Below are 20,347 nucleotides of genomic sequence, written 5' to 3'. Positions count from 1 at the left end.
TAGAGATTATTTTAATTTTATTTTTGTTTTTTAGGGATTTTTTTATTTTATTTTTGTTTTTTAGGGATTTTTTATTTTATTTTTGTTTGTTTTTTGTTTCATTAACTTCCTGTTTTACGCTGCAACAATAATTTTATGTAACAATTAATTAATTATAAATAGTTTTTCTTGGTATTTTACTTTAGATACAACAAACTGTAACAGGCTGCATGTTTGCCTTTAATTTTATTTTATTTAATAAATGTTTTAATTTAAAAGTGTTCTGTTTAAAATGTTTTTTTATACTTTATTTAAACACTAAACTTGTATTTAATTGTAATAATTGTAGTTTGTAGAATAAGAAAATGAAAGAAAGAAGTTTATGTTGAAATAAAAAACACATTCAGGCATTTTAATACAATAAAAACTATTTATTATATAAACTATATATATATATATATATATATATATATATATATATATATATATATATATATATATGTCACTCACTTTATATACTATATACTGTTATATATACTATATTCCAATAATGAGGACGGCAGCGTAACCAAACCCTGAGTCTTTCTACTTTTATAACACATCGTCATGACGTGATTCAGAGTTTGTCACAGTTTGAGGATTTATTTAAATATAGTTTTCCTCTCTTTTCTCTTGTTTCCACACAGACTTTTCAAATGAAGCGTCATTAAATGCAGAAATATGAAAATATAGATTTGTGGTTGTAAATAATACTTTTAAAATGAATAATTTCACTCTAAATCAGTAACGAGGAGCAGGGTTTAAGGTAAAAGCAGCAGTTCTTTCTCCTTTAAAGTCAAATTAAATAAATGAAAAGGTCATTTTAAGCGTCTCAATAAAGCAGATTTGCTGCTTTTTCTCTTTTCATTTCATATTAAACTGAAAATCTTTGGGTTTTACACAAAACAAGACATGAAAATACTTCAACTTGTGCTTTGAGAAAAGACATTTTCACCATTATCGGACATTTAACGACCTCAAATATGAATAAAGATGAAAATATTCATTACTTTCAGCCCTTAAACTCAAACAGGAGCTGCAGGATCAAACACTGACACACACACGGATCAGATCTGTCCGAGTGTCTCCGCTTAAAAACTAAAAATAATAAAGCAACAGCTGTTCGCTCCCCTCCAAAATAAAAGCTTCAGCGATGCACCCCTCGGTGAGACACTTCCTCCCCACAGAGCTCTGTGTAATGTAACGAGGGTGGGGGGGGGGGGGGGTGGGGGGGGGGTTATCCAACACAGGACACCAAACGCTAAAAATAACAGCCGACCCCCCCGACCACCACACCTCAGTTTGATTGACAGGCACCATGTGGCGCATAGCTGGAGGAGCAACTGATAGCCCCGCGGCTGATTCCCTTAAAAAGCCATCAGCCGCCCAGCTGACGGTCCAGCCCGATGCTCTCAGCGGCTATTCTGGGACGTCCCGTTATAACCTTCAGCACGGAAAAGCAGCAAAAAGCCTCCGATAAGTGCCTGAAACGTGGACGTAGCCTCCTGCGTGTGTGTGTGTGTGTGTGTGTGTGTGTGTGTGTGTGTGTGTGAGGTGTTAATAGTGTGAATCCATCAGTCAGCAGCTGCCCGTCACACACACACACACACACTTTGGAGAACTTTAAAAGACACTTACTTGCGTGCACAAGGATGCCTGGGACGCCCCCGAGGAGCGCTGTCTGCGGAAAAATCAAGATCTCTTTATCCAGAAAATTTAGTCACCAAATCCGAAAAAAGGGCGGAAAGCTTCGAGCCTCGAAGGAACCCCCCCAACGAAAAACAAAACTACAGACAGCGCTGTAGTTTTGTTTGTTCCTTCTGACAGCAGTTCCACCAGCCGAGGCGTCCAGGCTGGGAACGCTGAATCTGCTCAGAGCCGGCTGCCGGGCGACGGGGGCCTTTATACCGCCGTGACATCACGAGCAGGGGCAGGGCGTGCCATTGGTCGGCCCCTGCAGGGGATCATGGGAGCACACAGGGGGGGACACTTTACACAACCTGTCACAGCTGTCACTCACTTTATTTAACAAAGACTGGGGCAGAGACGCAGGCGTGGAGGAAGTACCCGCTGCAGTAAAAGCACGAAATGACACGAGTGAAAGTGTTGCGTTTACGTAAAAGTGGATTTATACTCTAGGAACTCAAAAATCATGACATAAACATGAAATAGGAAGGTGTTACAAGTATAAAAGTGTTATAATTACAATAGAATGATAATATTAATAAAGTTTTGGGGTTCTGGGGTCTGGGTCTGTGAGTCTATGGGTCTGTGGGTCTGTGGGTGTGAGGGTCTGTGGGTCTGTGGTCTGTGGGTCTGGGATCTGGGGGTCTGGGGTCTGGGTCTGTGAGTCTATGGGTCTGGGGTCTGGGGGTCTGTGGGTCTGTGGGTCTGGGGGTATGGGGTCTGGGGTCTGGGTCTGTGGGTCTGGGGGTCTGGGGTCTGGGTCTGTGGGTCTGGGTCTGTAGGTCTGTGGTCTGTGGGTCTGGGGTCTGTGGGTCTGTGTCTGTGGGTCTGGGGTCTGTGGGTCTGTGGTCTGTGGGTCTGGGGTCTGTGGGTCTGTGGGTCTGTGGGTCTGTGTCTGTGGGTCTGTGGGTCTGTGGTCTGTGGGTCTGTGGGTCTTGGTCTTGGTCTGGGGTCTGTGGGTCTGGGGTCTGTGGGTCTGTGTCTGTGGGTCTGGGGTCTGTGGGTCTGTGGTCTGTGGGTCTTGGTCTTGGTCTGGGGTCTGGAGTCTGTGGGTCTGTGGATAATTAACAATAACAATAATCATCATTAATAATAATCAAAGGGGATTTTTGGGTCTTTTTGGAAACGTTTCCCTGTTTTTTGGGCTTTTTCCCTGATTCAGCACTTATTAAGAACCCAAAACCAGCTGAGTTTGCTTCTGATGCAGTTTGTTCAACCTTTTATATATTAAAATAACTGGACTTTACAGAGTGTGTCACGTTTTAAAGACTTTAAACTGTTAAAACACAGATAGATGCTGTTCCTGTGCAGGTGAAGGAGCCGAACATCACTGAGAAACTCCTAAAAACTGAACTTTAACTGTGTTTAAATGCAGAAACAAGTTCATGTTAATGGACGGAGCCCCGAGTTTGATCAGAGCCATCATTAATAAGCTGTCGGCGGGGACCGTGACACATAATGACGCATAAAGACACATGATGACACATAATGACACATGTAATTTCATTTTGCCCTGTTCGTCCATGTCAACAGACAAAAACTTGTAATGGATTCTTTGTTTGTCTTGATGTAAATAATCAACTCATGATGATATCTGAAGGTTATTATTTTCCATATTCATGTGAGAACAATAATTAATAATTAACAATAACAATAATCATCATTAATAATAATCAAAGGGGATTTTGGGGTATTTTTGGACACTTTCCTCCTGTTTTTGGGGCTTTTTCCCTGATTCAGCACTTATTAAGGACCCACACTCATTGCTTCTGCTGCAGTTTGTTCATAAAGTCTCGTTTTAAAGACTTTAAACTGTTAAAACACATAAAAAAACAACATAGATGCTGTTCCTGTGCAGGTGAAGGAGCCGAACATCACTGAAAAACTCCTAAAAACTGAACTTTAACTGTGTTTAAAAGCAGAAACAAGAGCCCGGTTTGATCAAAGCCATCATTAATAAGCTGTCGGCGGGGACAGTGACACATAATGACACATAATGACACATAATGACACATAATGACACATCGTGACCCCTGTAATGCATCACTGTAACAGGTTAAAGCGGTTCTTACCTGTCGCTGTGTGTGCGGAGGAGGAGCGGAGGAGGAGCGGAGAGGAGCGGGAGAGTCTGTGGAAACATGAGCTTTAAACGCTGGTTTTGTTGCAGAGGAACATTTAACCGTCCCGGGGTGAAAGCAGACACTCGCGGGGTCAAGACAACACCCGGAGAAGACGCTAACCTCCGCCATGACGGGCGGAAAATAACGTTTTTATCTTTTCTCCGAGACACTTGCGAAGGAGACGCCAGGTGACCGACGCACGCAGAAACGCGATGACGTCACAGACGCACCTAAGTACTCATACTGATGTAAACTACAACCAAAAGAGTTTACTCCCCAAATAACAAACCAGTTTAAAACCATTTCAATAAACTGTTAAAATGCATAAAAGGGAAATCTGCAGGACTGGACTGGTCCAAAACGCTGCAGCTCGTGTTCTGACTGGAATAAACCTGTGGATGTTCTCATGTGTCCAGGTCGTCGTTCTCCTCAAAGCAGTTTCAGTCCAAAGCAACTGGACTTGGTTCTTTGTCAGGAAGACGTTTCACCTCTCATCCAAGAGGCTTCATCAGTTCATGTACGCATCAGACCAGGCTGGGACTGGACCAGGACCAGGACCAGGACCAGGCTGGGACTGGACCAGGACCAGGACCAGGCTGGGACTGGACCTGGACCAGGCTGGGACTGGACCAGGACCAGGCTGGGACTGGACCAGGACCAGGACCAGGACTTCAGCTACCGAGCTCCTCTCCTGTGGAACCGACTCCCGAATGTTATTCAGGAGGCAGAGACTCCTGCAGCTGCTGCGGTCGACGCGTCCTGCAGAAGTGCTGCGTCTGTTTGCTCTGCTAACCGCTGGAAAACATCCACGTTCATGCATTTAACCTGCAGCTCTCTTATAATAACCCTGCTGACATCTCTCTCATACACACTGGTTTCCCTGTTTCCAGGCCTGACGTTAAGATATCTGGCTGCTGGCTCATATTTAGCCTACAGGTGATATCAATCTTCTTACCATGAACTAGAATTAGAACTACAGCAACCAAAATGCCCCTTAATGATGCTGCTGTAGACCGAGTCTGCAGAGGGATCATCCTATAAACATGTCATTGTTTTTTGGTTCCCACGGTTTGTAAGAATTATAATGAAGCTGCTCCCGAACGGCACCTGCTGACCAGGTGAACGGTTTATTCATTCATTCATTCATCCATCTACATCCTCTTGTGCCTGTCGGGGTCACGGGGGGGCTGGAGCCGATCTCAGCTGACATCGGGCGTGAGGCGGGGTCCACCCTGGACAGGACGCCAGTCTATCACAGGACACATAGAGACGAACAGAGACAGACAACCATTCACACCTACGGGTGATTTAGAGTCATCAATGAACCGAACACCTGCACGTCTTTGGACTGTGGGAGGAAACCGGAGAACCCGGAGAAAACCCACGCAGACACGGGGACAACATGCAAACTCCACACAGAAGGGCCCCAGCCGGGATTCAAACCAGGAACCTTCTCGCTGTGAAAAACTAAACCCATTAAATGAAACAAGACCTCACAGCACATCATTCATATTTTATTTTCAACAGAAAACTTTTTTCAGAGTGAGAAAGGATTTAAATAAATCCAAACAGCTTCAGATCTAAAACACTTTAACAACCACACGTTTAAACTCTCGTACATTTCAAACACGCTCGACTTTAATAAATTAAAGTAGGGAATTAGTGGAAGATTGGACGTTATTTGACTTTTAATCGCTTTCCTTCATAATATAATTAAAGCAGAATTAAACAGTTGCAATTAAACTGAATCCACAGATCTCTGTTTTACTCAGTTTAAGGGTTTATTAAAAAAAACGCTGTGAATTTTATTTAAATTTAATAATTAAACAAAAACAAATGCATCAGGAAGTGCTGATGTGTTTACAATGAGGCGACGTATGAGTCAGTAACAATGCATCCAATATGACGTGTGTGTGTGTGTGTGTGTGTGTGTGTGTGTGTGTGTGTGTGTGTGTGTGTGTGTGTGCATGTGTGTGTGTGTTTGTGTATGTGTTTGTTTGTGTGTGTGTGTGTGTGCGTGTGTTTGTTTGCATGTGTGCGTGCGTGCGCGTGTGTGTGTGTGTGTGTACGTGCCTGTGTGTGTGTGCATGTGCGTGTTTGTTTGTATGCGTGTGTGTGTATGTTGTTTGTTTGTGGGTGTGCATGTGTGTGTTGTTTGTTTGTGCGTGTGCATGTGTGTGTTGTTTGTTTGTGCGTGTGCATGTGTTTGTGTGTGTGTGTGTGCGTGTTTGTTTGTATGTTTGCATGCGTGTGTGCGTGTGCCTGTTTGTGTGCGTGAGTGTGTGTGTGCGTGTGCGTGTGCATGTGTGTGTGTTTGTGTGCATGTGTGTGCGTGTGTGTGTGTGTGTGGCCTTTTTGCACTACAGGAAATAAACAACCCGTGACTCGTCGTTCTTTCCTATTGTTTCATGTAAAACCGTGGACATGTGTCGGAGTTTGCTCCTGGTTTAGCTTCATGTCTCCGTTGAATGATACCAACGTTTAAAAATCTCAAATTAAAAACAATTCAACACTTCTCCCTTTGTTTCCTGTCCCTCTGCTGCTCTCACCCACCGATCTAAGTCTTGGTGTCGCCTTTTAAAAGCATTCAGGTTTGTAACACAGTGGAAACAGAGAACAGAACGTAGAACCAGAACCTTCTGTTGTATATCACAGGTTCTTATGAGCACGGATGGATTACTGCACAGAGCGCCTGAGCTTCAGTCACAGGGGCCTTCACCTGCAAAGTGTCACTCAAAGAGACCGACCACGAAGAGGTGGGACATGACCACACAGACTACTGCAAGGAGACAAATTAACTACTAAGAGAGGCAAATCAATTGTAAGGAGACGAAAAAAGGACTACAAAGAGAAAAATGAACTACAAAGAGACAAATTAACTACAAAGAGATGCAAAATGACTGCAAGGATACAAAAAGGACTACAAAGAGACGTATTCTGACTACAATGAGACTCAAAACAACATAAAATGAGAGAAACAGACAACAAAGAGGTGCAAAACAACTGCAAGGAGACAAAAAAGGACTACAAAGAGAAAAATGAACTACAAAGAGACAAACTGATGACAAAGAGGGGCAAAACGACTGCAAAGAGACATAAAATGACTACAAAGAGATGCAAAAACAATAAAAAATGATATACAAAATGACTGCAAGGAGACAAAAAAGGACTACAAAGAGACGTATTCTGACTACAAAGAGACTCAAAATAACATAAAATGAGAGAAACTGACAACAAAGAGACAAACTGACAACATAGAGATGCAAAACAACTGCAAGGAGACAAAAAAGGACTACAAAGAGATGCAAAAGAAATACTACGAACTGCAAAACAACTGCAAAAAAGGACCACAAAGAGACATATTAACTACAAAGAGACACAAAACAACATAAAATGAGAGAAAATGACTACAAAGAGACAAACTGACGACAAAGAGATGCAAAACAACTGCAAAGAGACATAAAAGGACTACAAAGAGACGCAAAAACAATAACAAAGAGATGCAAAATGACTGCAAGGAGACAAAAAAGGACTACAAAGAGACGTATTCTGACTACGAAGAGACTCAAAACAACATAAAATGAGAGAAACTGACTACAAAGAGACAAACTGACGACAAAGAGACAAACTGACGACAAAGAGATGCAAAACAACTGCAAAGAGACATAAAAGGACTACAAAGAATCAACACAACTACAAAGAGACGCAAAACAATAACAAAGAGACGCAAAACAATAACGAAGAGACGCAAAACAATAACAAAGAGACGCAAAACAATAACAAAGAGACGCAAAAATAATAACAAAGAGACAAACTGACGACAACAAAAAGAGGGTGAGCAACTATAAAGTCTGCCTCTTGCGCCTCTGTAGAAGAGGGTATTTCTTTCTTATTATATTATATATACAAATGTGTGGCTAGTGAGAATGCTGAGTGGCTAGTAACTTTTGAAAACCACGAGCCACAGTGGCTGCTGAGCAGAAAAGTGTCAAGCCCTGGTCATAGTCCGTAACCCATCCATGTTTATAAGTTCAGGTGAAGGAAAGCTCGAGGGTTCAGGTTGTTAGAGTAGGATCAGGTAAAGCAGCCACAGCAGGACGCACAGTGTACCAAACCAGGTCTGCCAGTCCACACTGACGATGTCAAACACTTCAGCCACCAGCCACTTATCACCGCCGCCGCTGGGGTGACGTTCGGCAGCCCGGGCCTCGCGCAACCAACCGTCTGACACCGACGCCTCCGGGATAAACAGGAAGTGTTTCCCGTCGTCACAGGAAAGCGCTCCATCTTTACACCTGAATGATGACAGGAAGTCAGACAGCACAGCCTCACTCTGGGCCACACGACGGGCCGCCAGACAACAGCTCTGATACACTAAATATTTCTGAGTCCTGTCACGTTACAGGCGCCCTGACTACATCACCAGACAGCCAAAGGAAAGATCTGAGGGTGTTACAACGATGTGATGGGTAAGATTCAATCAGTCAGTTTGACCTGTTCATGCAGCCGTGTCGGTTTGTGTTTCAGTGTTTCACTTTGTTTCGATAACGTGCGCACAAACAAAATAAAACTCAGGCAGAAATCAAAGAACACGCGGCAAACTCATGTTAATCACTTGTTAAAAGGGCTGTAAGGGTGCTTAGGAGTCACAGCTCAGAGCGAGTTCGGTACAGCGGGAAGGAAAACCCCAAAGTCATAAGGATCCGTTTCATCCTGAAGAGACAGAAGTTAAAGTGTCACAAGCCTGATTCAGACGGGACTGATTTAATATGGGGTTGTGGGGTAAGGTCATTTTTACCAGAGGTAAAACGGTCTGGAAATAATCCCTCAGGTAAAACCACAGACTGTATAAAAACAGACGTAGCGTCTCTGTCGAGGTCCGTTCTCTCAACTTGATCCGATCGTCCTCGCCTACGGGAGTCTCCATCTTGTCAGATTTTGACTCCGCCTCATTTCCTCTGACCAAAAAAGGGCGTGTATGTGACGTTGGGGGGAGGGAGATACGTCCATCTGGCTGATGTTTACCTCCGAGGAGAAGTGAGGGCCAGAGGCTAGCTGTCACTCAAGAGGCCACGCCCCTAATTATTCATAAACTTTAACCTCCAATCAAATAAAAACTAGCCCCTCCCCCTCAGTGTTGTCATGGAGATCTGATCCAAACACACAGACTAGAATGTTCTTTTGTCCTTAAACAGGTTTAATGATGCTGTGTAAACGGCCTGTTTAACATGGGGGTCAATGAGAAACTGCTCTGTTATGAAACCGGCCCCTAGTGGACACTCAGAGAACTGACGCTGACGGAGCTTCCTGATTGGATCAACAGGAAAACTAATCCCGTCTGGATTGACCCTCTGTAAAACATATGTTGATATTCTGTCATATCCTGTTTAAACAGTTTCCACATTTTTTTGAGCATGGAGGCGCTTGAAGAAGCACTCCTATCATATTTTTTGATAATCGATTCTGTCCTTTAGTTTCGTGGTATCAGGAAGCTACGCACATGGAGACAGGGAGGTCACGGCAGTGCTTAAATCGAGTAACCGAGTTGTCGAGTAACGTGGGAGTAACCCCTCCCACTTCTGGCAGAATACAGGGATTTCCTATCCCGTGCAAATTGGCCATTTCTATTACAGACGTCCTGAGGTAAAATAATTCTACCCCACGTCTCCACATTAAACTAATCCTGTCTGAATACGGCTAAAGACAGACACAATCCTCCTGCTGGGGACTGAGGGGAAATTTGTCCTCTGGAAATTATTTTCATTTTAGAGATCAGGAACATTTCAAACACTTGTGTATTAAAGTGTACAAACACTTTAACACGCCCCCAAAAGCTCACACCAGGCTATATATTTGAAAAGCATAAATACGGTTGTTTTTTTCACGTCCCGTTGATCGCCACATGTGGCTAATGCCGTCAAATGTACGTTAGCATGTTGGTTGTGTTTCTATTAACATCCCGGACAGTGGTAAAGCAACGCTGACACACAGTCCCCTTGTTAAGCCCCGGTCATGTTTTCTGCACCTCGGCCGTGGCGAACCGATATTCTCCGAAACCGTAGGGGGCAGTGTATTGAAAACACACATTTGTAATACAGCATGGTGTTTAATTTTCTCCACCCATCTGCGTCTGCAAATCAAGATTTGTACACAACTCTCGCAGTTGTACTGCTCTGACATTTCCTTTGCACTGGCCAAAGTGTGACTGACACTAATCAGCCTGGAGTGTAACAGCAGAACTTGTTGCTAACAATGGCGAAAAGTTTCCGACTTGAACTTGAGTTTTTGAACTTTGGTTCCACATTACGTGCATCATTCTGTATTCCAGGTATTCTGCGCGCACTGGACCGTGACCCCCACACTGTGATGGCACGAATACACAAACCGTTACAGCCCCAGTCATTAATTATTAGTACATTAGTACGTTATTAGAGTAAAAGTCAGAAAGCAAACAACCAAACAGTGACTTAAAATGATTATTATCAAACTACAATGTAACATTAACAGACATTAAATGTCACCTCATCTCCAAACCAAAAATCTAAAATTGATGTTGACGTCTAAACTTAAGTGATCTTGTACGAGCCTCATTCAGAGACCCATGGATTTTGGGTATTTTTAACATTTTGAATATGCCTCCGGACAGAAGTTGGATCAACCAGTCAGCACGTTGTTGAGATTTGGAGCCGACGAAAAATGAACCGATAAAGTGAAACAACCTGGAATACAAATTTGTACTTGCCAAGAAAGCTAACAACAGTAAGTACCTGCTAGCTAATGTTAGAGCAACGTCTTCCAATAGCCTGTTAGCATGAAAACAGGATATTTTTCCACAGCTTCTGTTTTAGATATTGTTGTACTGTTTTGTTTTAAGCATATACTAAAGATGATGCAACGTTAACTGATGGAAAGCTGCATTGAGGGATAATCTGTTAAGGACATGACTATAATCCAGCTAAGATAGAAGTTTTAGCCTTTACGTGATGCACAAATATTGAGGAGTATGTTAAACTTAAGTATTACTGTGGATAAATATGGAACAAATGTTTTACACCTATATTAGCATGAGTCCTGGTTGATCAGCTTTGTCACTCATAAGGCTATCCTCAAGGTGGAGTATAATTCACCGTGCAGAGGCTAAATGTCATGCAGGTTTACATCGCAGCACACGGCAGGTATCAAGAAAGTGACGGGACGGCAATCACAATAGGAGAAGCACATGTTAATGCAGGTGTGATGGATGCCCTCAAGGTGAGTTGTGCATTAATAATCTTGTAAATTTTATGTGTTATTGTGGAGTTGGTTATATGCTACCCACCAGGTGAGCGTGGGGTCCGGGTGTCCTGTCACCTCCACCTCTAGCGTCACTGGAGAGCCCTCCATGACGGTAGCTCTAGACAGGGGCCTGGTGAAGCAGGGAGGGCCAGGTTTAGAGGCTTTTCCCTGGGGAAGAGACTCTGCCTGGGCCTGGGGAAGAGGAGCAGGAAGGGGAGGCCCTTGGATCTGAGGAGTAAGCTTGATCTCCTCACGGATGGCAATGGGCTGACAAATGCTTGGGTCTTGGTCTGGAGTTAGTAGATGGGGTGGAGAGGAAAGAGGGGTGACATGCGGATTAGCCTGCTGAGCCAAAGCTTGGGTCTGTGGTTCGGGCTGAGGAGGAGCAGCGGGCTTGGCAGTGCTGCTGGGAGTCATGCCAGGGTCATGCACACACTGCTGGGTACAGGTGGAGGTCAAGGACTCATGGAGGGAGTAGACTGTCTGGTGGCTCTGCTTGCTGCTGACTCTATTACTGTTGGTGATGGTACTGCTGGATATACTGATGTTGTCGATGCTGTTTGGCTCTGGAAGAATGGAGGCATGGACCTCAGGTAGACCTCCACTACCCTGGGAGAAGGGGCTATGTTGCTGGGGCATGGGATTTCTGCTAGCCTGTGGCACAATGCAATGCCTGTCTGGAGGGGAGGACTGGCAGTAAACAGTTTGTTTGACAGTAATGGCTGTGGTTAGGCTGCTGCTTTGGGGCATGGAGACTGAGGTTTCTTCGCTGGTTTGAGAGGAAGGTACATCCTGCTCAAGGCCACTCCTAGAATCCAGGTAAGACTGTGAAAGCTTGCCTTCCTGAGGGAGAGTTGCGGTGGTTTCGGCGCAAGTTGCACAGGATGTGAGGAGCCCAGTTTCTTGGGTTCTGTGTTTTTGGAGAACAGGATTTTTGAAGTTGGGGCTCTCAGCAAACCCTCTGGCCTGGGGGACTGGACCAATCTGTGGCATGGACTCACTCTGGGATAAGGGGCTTTCCTGGGGTAAATTGAGGCTGCTGTGATGACTGTCTGAAGACTGGAAGTTAATGGTCTGCTGGGTAATTGTACTGGTGGTGGTGTTGGTGTTGGTAAGGCTGTCTCTTTGAGGGTTGGAGACTGGGCATGTTTCCTTCCCAGGTTCAGGGGTATTCATGTCCTGATTGAGGTCACTTTTGAAGTAAGGGAAGGACTGTGGAAAACGGCTGTCTTGACAAGTGGAAGTTCTGGTTTGAGAATATGTAGGTCTGCATTTGAGGAACCTGGTGTCTTGTGGAGGGGTCTTTTCCTTGTGGAGATCAGGGCCTGGACCACTAAAGGGCTGAGGACAATAGCTGGACTGGGGGAGGGTGGTGCTGTGATTAACCTCTGCAACCTGGGGAACAGGATCAGTCTGTGGTAAGATCTCCCCTTTGGATGCAACATTTTGGGTAATCTTACTGTGGGTACCTGAACTCCTCTGAGGCTGGGTGTACTGACTGTTGTGCTCCTTCAGTAAGGGTTCAGTTTGTGAGGGACTCCTCTTCTCAGGGATATCATTGTCCTTGTCTGGAGTGTTACTCCTGTGGCCTGAGTAATGACCCGTTTGGGAGCTTGGTTCAGGACCTCCCTGGGAGTGGTCAGCACTCTGGGGGATGTTGACTGTGCTGGTCTTTCCAGTCTTAAGAATGCTGCAAAGAGTGCTGGTGAAGAGGCGTGGAGGAGGAGCGGTCAACGGACTCTGGACAAATGAACTGGACTCTGATCTGAACCTGTAACACACAACAGGCTCAAAGTCATACCAAGAAACCTGTCCTGTGACCTTGTTGCATGTCTTCAATGTCCTACTTCTGTCTTTTGTCATTCGTCAACATTAGATTATCAATTACTAGGGCTGGGCATATAAACCTCAAAACCTTTTAAGTACCGACCGAAACGTGTCCAGAATCATAACAACATACAAAGGAATCTTGTTCTGAGATTCTTCCTTATACAGACCTGGTGCTGTTGTGAAGGCCGGTTGGAGGAGTTGGACAACTCTCGGTCCGGCTGGACTCTCTCTGCTGTCGGACTGCACCAGTACCAGTGCCAGTACCAGTGCCGGTACCACTGCGGTCTGACTGGTGGCTGGACTGGTTGATGTGGACACTGTGGGAACTGAAACAGTAGCCCTCCTCAATGTCTGATTGAGCCATGTTTGACTCTGGTGTCTCTGCCAGTGGCGGCAGGGAAATGTCATCAGGTGACGCACAATCATATTCATCATTGGAGAGAGAGTCCTCTGTCATCACTTCCTGTTGCTGGAGCTCCGTCTCTGACAGGCCCCCTGCTGATGCATCCTGGGTAAAAAGGATTGCGTATTAGACTGATGGATCACTGTTGCTTATATTGTATACGCTGCTCATTGGCAGGCATGTTTGTACACTCAGTTAAAGCTGCAGTCGCAACATTTTTTTATCATATTCCCTGAAATTGACGCTATGCTCCATAAATCATCCACGCCTCTACACCAACCTAGAGCCTGTTGTTTGTTTAGTTGTGTGAGAGCTGACTGTCAGGCACAGTTCGTGAACACACCCCAGATCTTCCCCTCACACATGTGACAATATCACAAGCCTTAAGCTAGGCATGCGCTAAATGACGTTAGCAATTGCTATCTATGAGTAAAATAGCCAGCCTACCTCCATGTAGTGTGTACTCCATGCTGTTTATTGATAAGAGGAGAGATGGGCGCTTTCATAGTAATCTGGTGCATGCACACTGACGAGCACTCGATGGGAGGGAGCTGAGGAGCTCCGTGGTAGTGGGGGAGGGGCGTGAGAGTTGTAAACATTTGAAATTTGACCGAGTCAACTCAGTCTGCCAGACTTGCCGACTGCAGCTTTAAATTTCTCAAAAAAATCTTAGATTGAAAGCAGCCATGGTCTGGAAGTAGCATGTAAATTAAAAAAGGATCTAAAGTTGACCCCTGGGGAACACCACATGAGAAATTAACTCTTTGGTGATTAACCTGAAGCGGTGTCATGTTGGATCCACTGGAAGCTGAGACCGCTTGCATCTCCTTCCTCTGAAACGCCCTCTGGATGTCAGAGAACGACGGTCCAATCACAGAGGGAGTGGGCGTGGCCTGAGGTTCAGTGGCGGTGGGTTGTAACAGGCTGTGTATGGCGTGGACCCGTCGATTGGCCTCCACTGGAGAGCAGGAGAGGCTAAAGGTGTGGATGGAGCTGTACAACTGTTGTCTGGAGGAGACACAACATGAGGAAACTTTATTTATACAGTTCAGGGTTTCATACAAACAAGACTCGAGTCAAATGTGCTTTTATGAAGAAATTAAATATAGTTAATTTGCTTTAGCCTAGAGCAAGGGTGTCAAACCCTGCTCCTGGAGGGCCACTGTCCTGCATGTTTTAGGTTTCTCTCCGCTCCAACACACCTGAATCTAATGCTCTGCTCGTTATCAAGCAGCTGAAGCTCGTCACAGGTTTGAAAATCTTTAGACTCAGGTGTGTTGGAGCGGGAGAAACCAAAAACATGCAGGACAGGGGCCCTCCAGGAGCAGGGTTGGGCAGCCCTGGCCTAGAGCAAGGGTGTCAAAGTGATCCAGTAAAGGGCCGTGTGGCTGCAGGTTTTCATTCCAACCAATCAAAAACACACCTGGTTCAACAAATCCAACTGTGTGAAGACAGTTCAGGTGAGTGAGTAAGTCGAGTCAGGTGTGTTCTTGCTTGGTTAGAATAAAAACCTGCAGCCACAGCGACCCTTTACTGGATCACTTTGACACCAATGGCCTAGAGCAACTTATATATATTTTATAGTCGTCCTTCTGTGTTCCAATTAATGTCGAATTCTACTTTGCTGATCACCTGAAATGCACGTGATGAATTTTCACACAACTTGGTGCAGATCTTCGTGATCCCCAGAGGATGAATCATAATGACCTTAACGATCATCTGACATTTGTATTTCTTGCACCATCACGAGGTTCACATTTGTGATTTTGAATGAAACATCTAAACAACTGTTGGATTGTGCTGATGTAGCGCATCATTCATGTTCCATTTAAAGACTTTCCTGACTTTTCATTTACCGCCAACCTTCACTCAATGTACCTACCTGTCGGACTCCGGACTGCGGCTCTTCTGTAACGGAGGCTTCCTATTGGCTGCAGTCTGCCTCTTCACGGGAACCTCCTTCCCATCATGCTCGGTGGTCAGTTCGGGGGTGTGGCCTGTCTCCTTCAGCTCGTACTGGAAGCAAAGAACAGACTCAGAATATTATATAATAGACAATATTTGTATTGCAGTAAACGTCAGCTTATAGCCTTTTCTATGTAGATCTCTTAGTTTTTATGTTTTGAAACCAAAAAGTGTAAATTCTTCTACCTTTAAATGTTTATTCTGATTATTTTTACCATGTCAGATGCCTCCTGTGTGCTGCGGTTATCCGTCTTCTCCTTCTTCATCTTTCTGTTTCCCTTCAACTTCTTCTCTTTCTCTTCCGTCTCCTTCCCTTCCTGGACCACTTTGTCTCCGTCGTTCTGCTTCTGTTTCAGATTCTCCAGCTGTGAAGTCAGTGTGCATTTAAACACAAGTAAATAATCTGCTGAGCATTTAGTAAAAGTTGTACTCCATAAGAGTTTAATCTCTTTTATTGCCGTTTAAGTTTCTCTCTATCAAAGGGCGAATTCAGACAATGGTTATTGATCATATGTGCCAGTAAAGAAGGCCCTTGTTGCAAGGTAGGTAGGTAGGTAGGTAGGCAGGTAGGTAGGTAGGTAGGTAGGTAGGTAGATAGGTAGATAGGTAGATAGGTAGATAGGTAGATAGATAGATAGATAGATAGATAGATAGATAGATAGATAGATAGATAGATAGATAGATAGATAACTTTATTTATCCCCGAGGGGAAATGAGGTCATCGTAGCAGCGGTACAGAGCAATCAGAAGTACTAAAAATAAGATAAAATATAAATTACAAAATATGAACAACAATAAAATAAAAGTACAGTATCGCAGATAAACACTGTATTACAATGTGCTATGTGGATTTTAATGTGCAAGAGAGAGAGAGGTGCATTTCAGTGATAGGTCACTTTGAGTAGTGTGAGTTTATTTCCTGAGCGTTGCTGTGCAGCGTCGTAGAGTCTAATGGCAATGATTGTGGCGTTCTTTAAGCAGCGAGGTTGAATGAGTCTGCTGCTGAAGCTGCTCTGAAGCTCGTCCAGGCTTTCATGGAGGGGATGGGAGACATCGTCCATGATCACCAGCAGTTTTGCATCCTGTGCTCCACCACCTCCTCCAGGGTGAGCTTAGAGCCAAGACCCTGGCTTCTTTATGAGTTTGTTCAGTGTGTTCGCGTCTTTTGCTTTCAATATGTCTATGGCGACATTTGCGTGCTAGACGTAATTAAACTGTCATGTTATTGCCGCTGCTGACGGCGGTTGGTCTGCCAGCAAAGCCTACGTCATTGACGGTTATGCTGCGTTCACTTGTAATCTGAAATCTGGAACTTCCATCTTCTGAGTCAGGCTTGTGAAAGTGTAATAGGAACATTTGTGTGTGTGTGTGTGTGTGTGTGTGTGTGTGTGTGTGTGTGTGTGTGTGTGTGTGTGTGTGCGCGTGTGTGTAAGCGTGTGTTTGTTATTGTTTGTTTGTGTGTGCGTGTGCCTGTGCATGTGTGCGTGTGTGTGTGTGTGTGTGTGTGTGTGTGTGTGTGTGTGTGTGTGTGTGTGTGTGTGTGTGTGTGTGTGTGTGTGTGTGTGTGTGTGTGTGTGTGGATTTAAGAGGGGAACATATAGGGGACGGACCAGAAGTATAGAGGTGAATGTGTTTCAAGAAAGTTTACAAAAGAGACAAAAATAAATAAATAAACACACACAGTGACCGTGAACGTGACAAGATGGCGGCTCTGAAAGAACAGGCTGCCTGTAGTTACATCTTACCGCCAGAGAGGCCTCTAGAAACAACGTATATCAATTCTTATGGGGTACAACTTTAAGGGTGCATCAGTAAAAGTATTCACCACCCTTGAAAGTTTTCATGTTAAATTGAAATACGGCATCAAATCAAGGTCAAATGAAAGTCATCTATACATTTACCTTCAGTTTGGCTTCCAGCTCCATCAGTCCATCACTCAGCTCTCTGATGGACTCCACCATCTCTGAGTGTTTACTGACCGTCTTCTCTATGTAGCGTCGCCCCTCCTCCGCCCCTGAAACACACACACACACACACACACACACACACACACACACACACACACACACACACACATAAAAAGTTCCAGTTAGGTTGGGATACACTCGTCCAGATCACACAGCTTCCAAAGGATGTCTGCCCTTTCAGAATAAAAGTATCTCTCGCTGTGTTGCTGCTCACCGTGCAGCCTGACAGCCAGCTCAGTGATCTGACTGATCCTCTCCTCCTGCTGAGGAACCGTCGGCCAGACGAACTTCTCAAACTGCCGGTGGAGGACGGAGACGGCTTCTGTGCTGCGACACTCAGAGGAGAACTTCCCAACGCGAGCGATGGTCGCACTGGCATCCTCGCACCAGAACTGATACTGTTGTTGCAAACGGACACGTAAACACAATGCAGATCATAAACACAGTGATGATATTTATATTTGTAAAGGCGTATAAACTCTTAACCTGCCACTAACTACATGTTTTAATAAATAACCTCCTCCATGGCTTGTTGCAGTCTGCAGGTCATCTCCAGTGTTCTTTGGTGTTCACCGACGCTTCGCTCAAACTCTCCCATCTGTCTCTGAAGCTCGTTGATGGCGTCCTCCGTCTCCCTGGCCACACCCCCGTCCTTGACTTCTAACCCCAACCGAGCCGTCACGCCCTGCAGACGTTTCCTGAGCGCCTGCAGGATCAGATTGGGCTAAATGTAAATTCTCTATGTTATTTATTACATGCAAGTCGTTAAAATAACATCAAGAGTGAGGTTTTCTTTTTATGGGACATTGTGCAGACGTGGCTAACAGTGATTAGCTCGGGGCAGCGCGGTGAAGGCATTCAAAGGTCTTTTTTAACCACTAATGCTGCTGAAAATAACAGCAAACCTCTGCAGCAGCATGAGAAGAGTCCCTACACACACAACAAAGCACCAATGGGCTCCTTCCTTTGGGATTGACTTTGGTAATCCACTGTAATGGACTTTACTATGAGAGGAGCTGGTACAGGGGCCAGTAGGTAAGTCTTTAAAACACTCTTTTAATAAACTTGGCTTCACTAACTACGCTGTTGGTGCTTGTTCGTTGAATGTCCTCGTCTCTCAGCCTTGTTCCAGCTTTTAAAAAGTTGGGTGGAGGGTTTTGGGGAGGAGTTTTCTTTTGCTTTGTTTATTTTTGGTCCAAAATACTCGAACTTTTTGTCCGGTGCTACTAAGTTGGCCGTCTGGCTGACCCGCAGGAACCGGGTCCAGGACGCTGGCTGTGTGGAGCCGGTGCCTGTTCTGGCAGGACTGGAGAAAGCCAGACTGAGGGTGGAACACACCTATTACTGCATGATGAATAATGTGCAGGCCTTCAGCCACATGTGGGCTGTTGGGGAGGTGCTTTGCTCTGTGAGGAGCGATGGGGAGCTGAGCATTCATTTTTAATATCTGTTATTTGATGTTTAATGGTTTTGTTTCATTGTGTTTGAGGTGAAAATCACCTGGTTTGTCCCTGAAATAGTGAAATAAAGGGATTTTGAAAACCAAACTGTGGACAAAAGAAATATATCCTGCTGCCATGCACCGTCACAGACCTCCCTCCCAACAGAAAGACCAAAGAGTAAAGACGTAAAGACCAGTGGTGTCAGAGGTTTGCAGATACACATCCCAGGTTTAAGTCCTTACTACTGATTCACATTTAATTTTGACACCTTTCTATAAACACGACTCCCAACTCTTGGAGGTCTTCATCTTAGGTTTATCTTTTGGCATTTTTGTCTTTATTGGATAGATAACCACTCATCAGTAACACCGAAAACAGAAAGAAAGAGAGGGGGTATGACCCTCCAGGTGTTTTTGAATGGAAAACCACATCACAGGCTCAGGTGAGGAGCTGGACGAACCTGCAGCTTCTCCTCGTACACCTCCACCTGCTGCAGCTGGTTCTTGACGGCCTTCGTGTTCCTGGTCCTGTCGTTCCTCTTCAGGTAGTTAAACCTCAGGTTGCTGAAGCGCTTCTTCAGCTCCTTAAACGTGTCACGAAGCTGCAAAATTAAAGATCAGAAAATCTGTTAGGGTGACAGAAGGACTTCCAGTGTCTGGTCGGGGAGCTCGATCTGCGGTGCAACCATCTCATCTCATCTCATCTCATCTTCAGCCTCTTATCCGGGGTCGGGTCGCAGGAGCAGCAGCTCCAGCAGGGGACCCCAAACTTCCCTTTCCCGGGCCACATTAACCAGCTCTAACTGGGGGATCCTGAGGCGTTCCCAGGCCAGTGTGGAGATCTAATCTCTCCACCTGGTCCTGGGTCTTCCCCGAGGCCTCCTCCCAGCTGGACGTGCCTGGAACACCTCCCTAGGGAGGCGCCCAGGGTTCATCCTTACCAGATGATCCTGAACCACCTCAACTGGCTCCTTTCAACGCTAAGGAGCAGCGGCTTTACTCCGAGTTCCTCACGGATGCTGAACTTCTCCCCCTCTCTCTAAGGGAGACTCCAGCCCCCCTCCTGAGGAAACACATTTTGGCCACTTGTACCCGCGACCTGGTTCTTTGGGTCCTGACCCAGCTTTCATGACCACAGCTGAGGGTAGGAACCAAGATTGACCGGTAGATCGAGAGCTTTGCCTTCCGGCTCAACTCTCTTTTCGTCACAACGGTGCGGTAGAGCGACTGCAGCTCCGCCCCCGCTGCTCCGATTCTCCGGCAAAACTCACGCTCCATCATCCCCTCACTCGTGAACAAGATCCCGAGGTCCTTGAACTCCTTCACTTGGGGTAAGGACCCGCAAATGATTAAATTTCAGTAAAATAATTGATTGTATTAAAAACTATAAACAACTATAAGAGGGATTGTCATGAAATTGTATACAAAAGTTCACGTTTCCCAGAAGATGAGTCGTATTGACTTTGGCGATCCCCTGAATTCTCCTCTAGCGCCGCCATGAGGTCGACATATTCAGTCTTGAGCGAAATGTCTCAACAACCTTTTGATGGATTGTTATGAAATCAAACATTCATCTTCCACCAAAGATTAATTGTAATAACTTTCAGATAATAATAGGGCGGGAGTAGCTCAGTGGGCGGCA

General features: G+C 45.1%; 2 protein-coding genes across 2 annotated transcripts in view; both read right to left on the bottom strand.

Moving 5' to 3' along the window:
• Positions 1-1,880, bottom strand: part of ttn.2 (titin, tandem duplicate 2) — a 225,914-nt gene extending 224,034 nt beyond the window's left edge. Inside the window, exon 1 of the mRNA XM_083921112.1 lies at positions 1,657-1,880. The gene's annotated coding sequence lies outside the window, so the exon portion shown is untranslated. The remainder of the gene's footprint in view (positions 1-1,656) is intronic.
• A 9,124-nt stretch (positions 1,881-11,004) lies between these two features.
• Positions 11,005-20,347, bottom strand: part of ccdc141 (coiled-coil domain containing 141) — a 38,010-nt gene continuing 28,667 nt past the window's right edge. The window contains exons 19-27 of the mRNA XM_083921111.1: positions 19,167-19,307; positions 17,782-17,970; positions 17,479-17,662; positions 17,199-17,311; positions 15,513-15,662; positions 15,215-15,348; positions 14,109-14,340; positions 13,097-13,437; positions 11,005-12,870 (exon numbers count right to left, since the gene is read on the bottom strand). Coding sequence (XP_083777237.1) covers positions 11,106-12,870; positions 13,097-13,437; positions 14,109-14,340; positions 15,215-15,348; positions 15,513-15,662; positions 17,199-17,311; positions 17,479-17,662; positions 17,782-17,970; positions 19,167-19,307 — 3,249 coding nt within the window. The 3' untranslated portion in view covers positions 11,005-11,105. The remainder of the gene's footprint in view (positions 12,871-13,096; positions 13,438-14,108; positions 14,341-15,214; positions 15,349-15,512; positions 15,663-17,198; positions 17,312-17,478; positions 17,663-17,781; positions 17,971-19,166; positions 19,308-20,347) is intronic.

The sequence above is a fragment of the Echiichthys vipera genome (genome assembly GCF_963691815.1).
Source record: "Echiichthys vipera genome assembly, chromosome: 10".
NCBI lineage: Eukaryota > Metazoa > Chordata > Actinopteri > Perciformes > Trachinidae > Echiichthys > Echiichthys vipera.
This window is presented reverse-complemented; position numbering and strand designations above follow the sequence as displayed.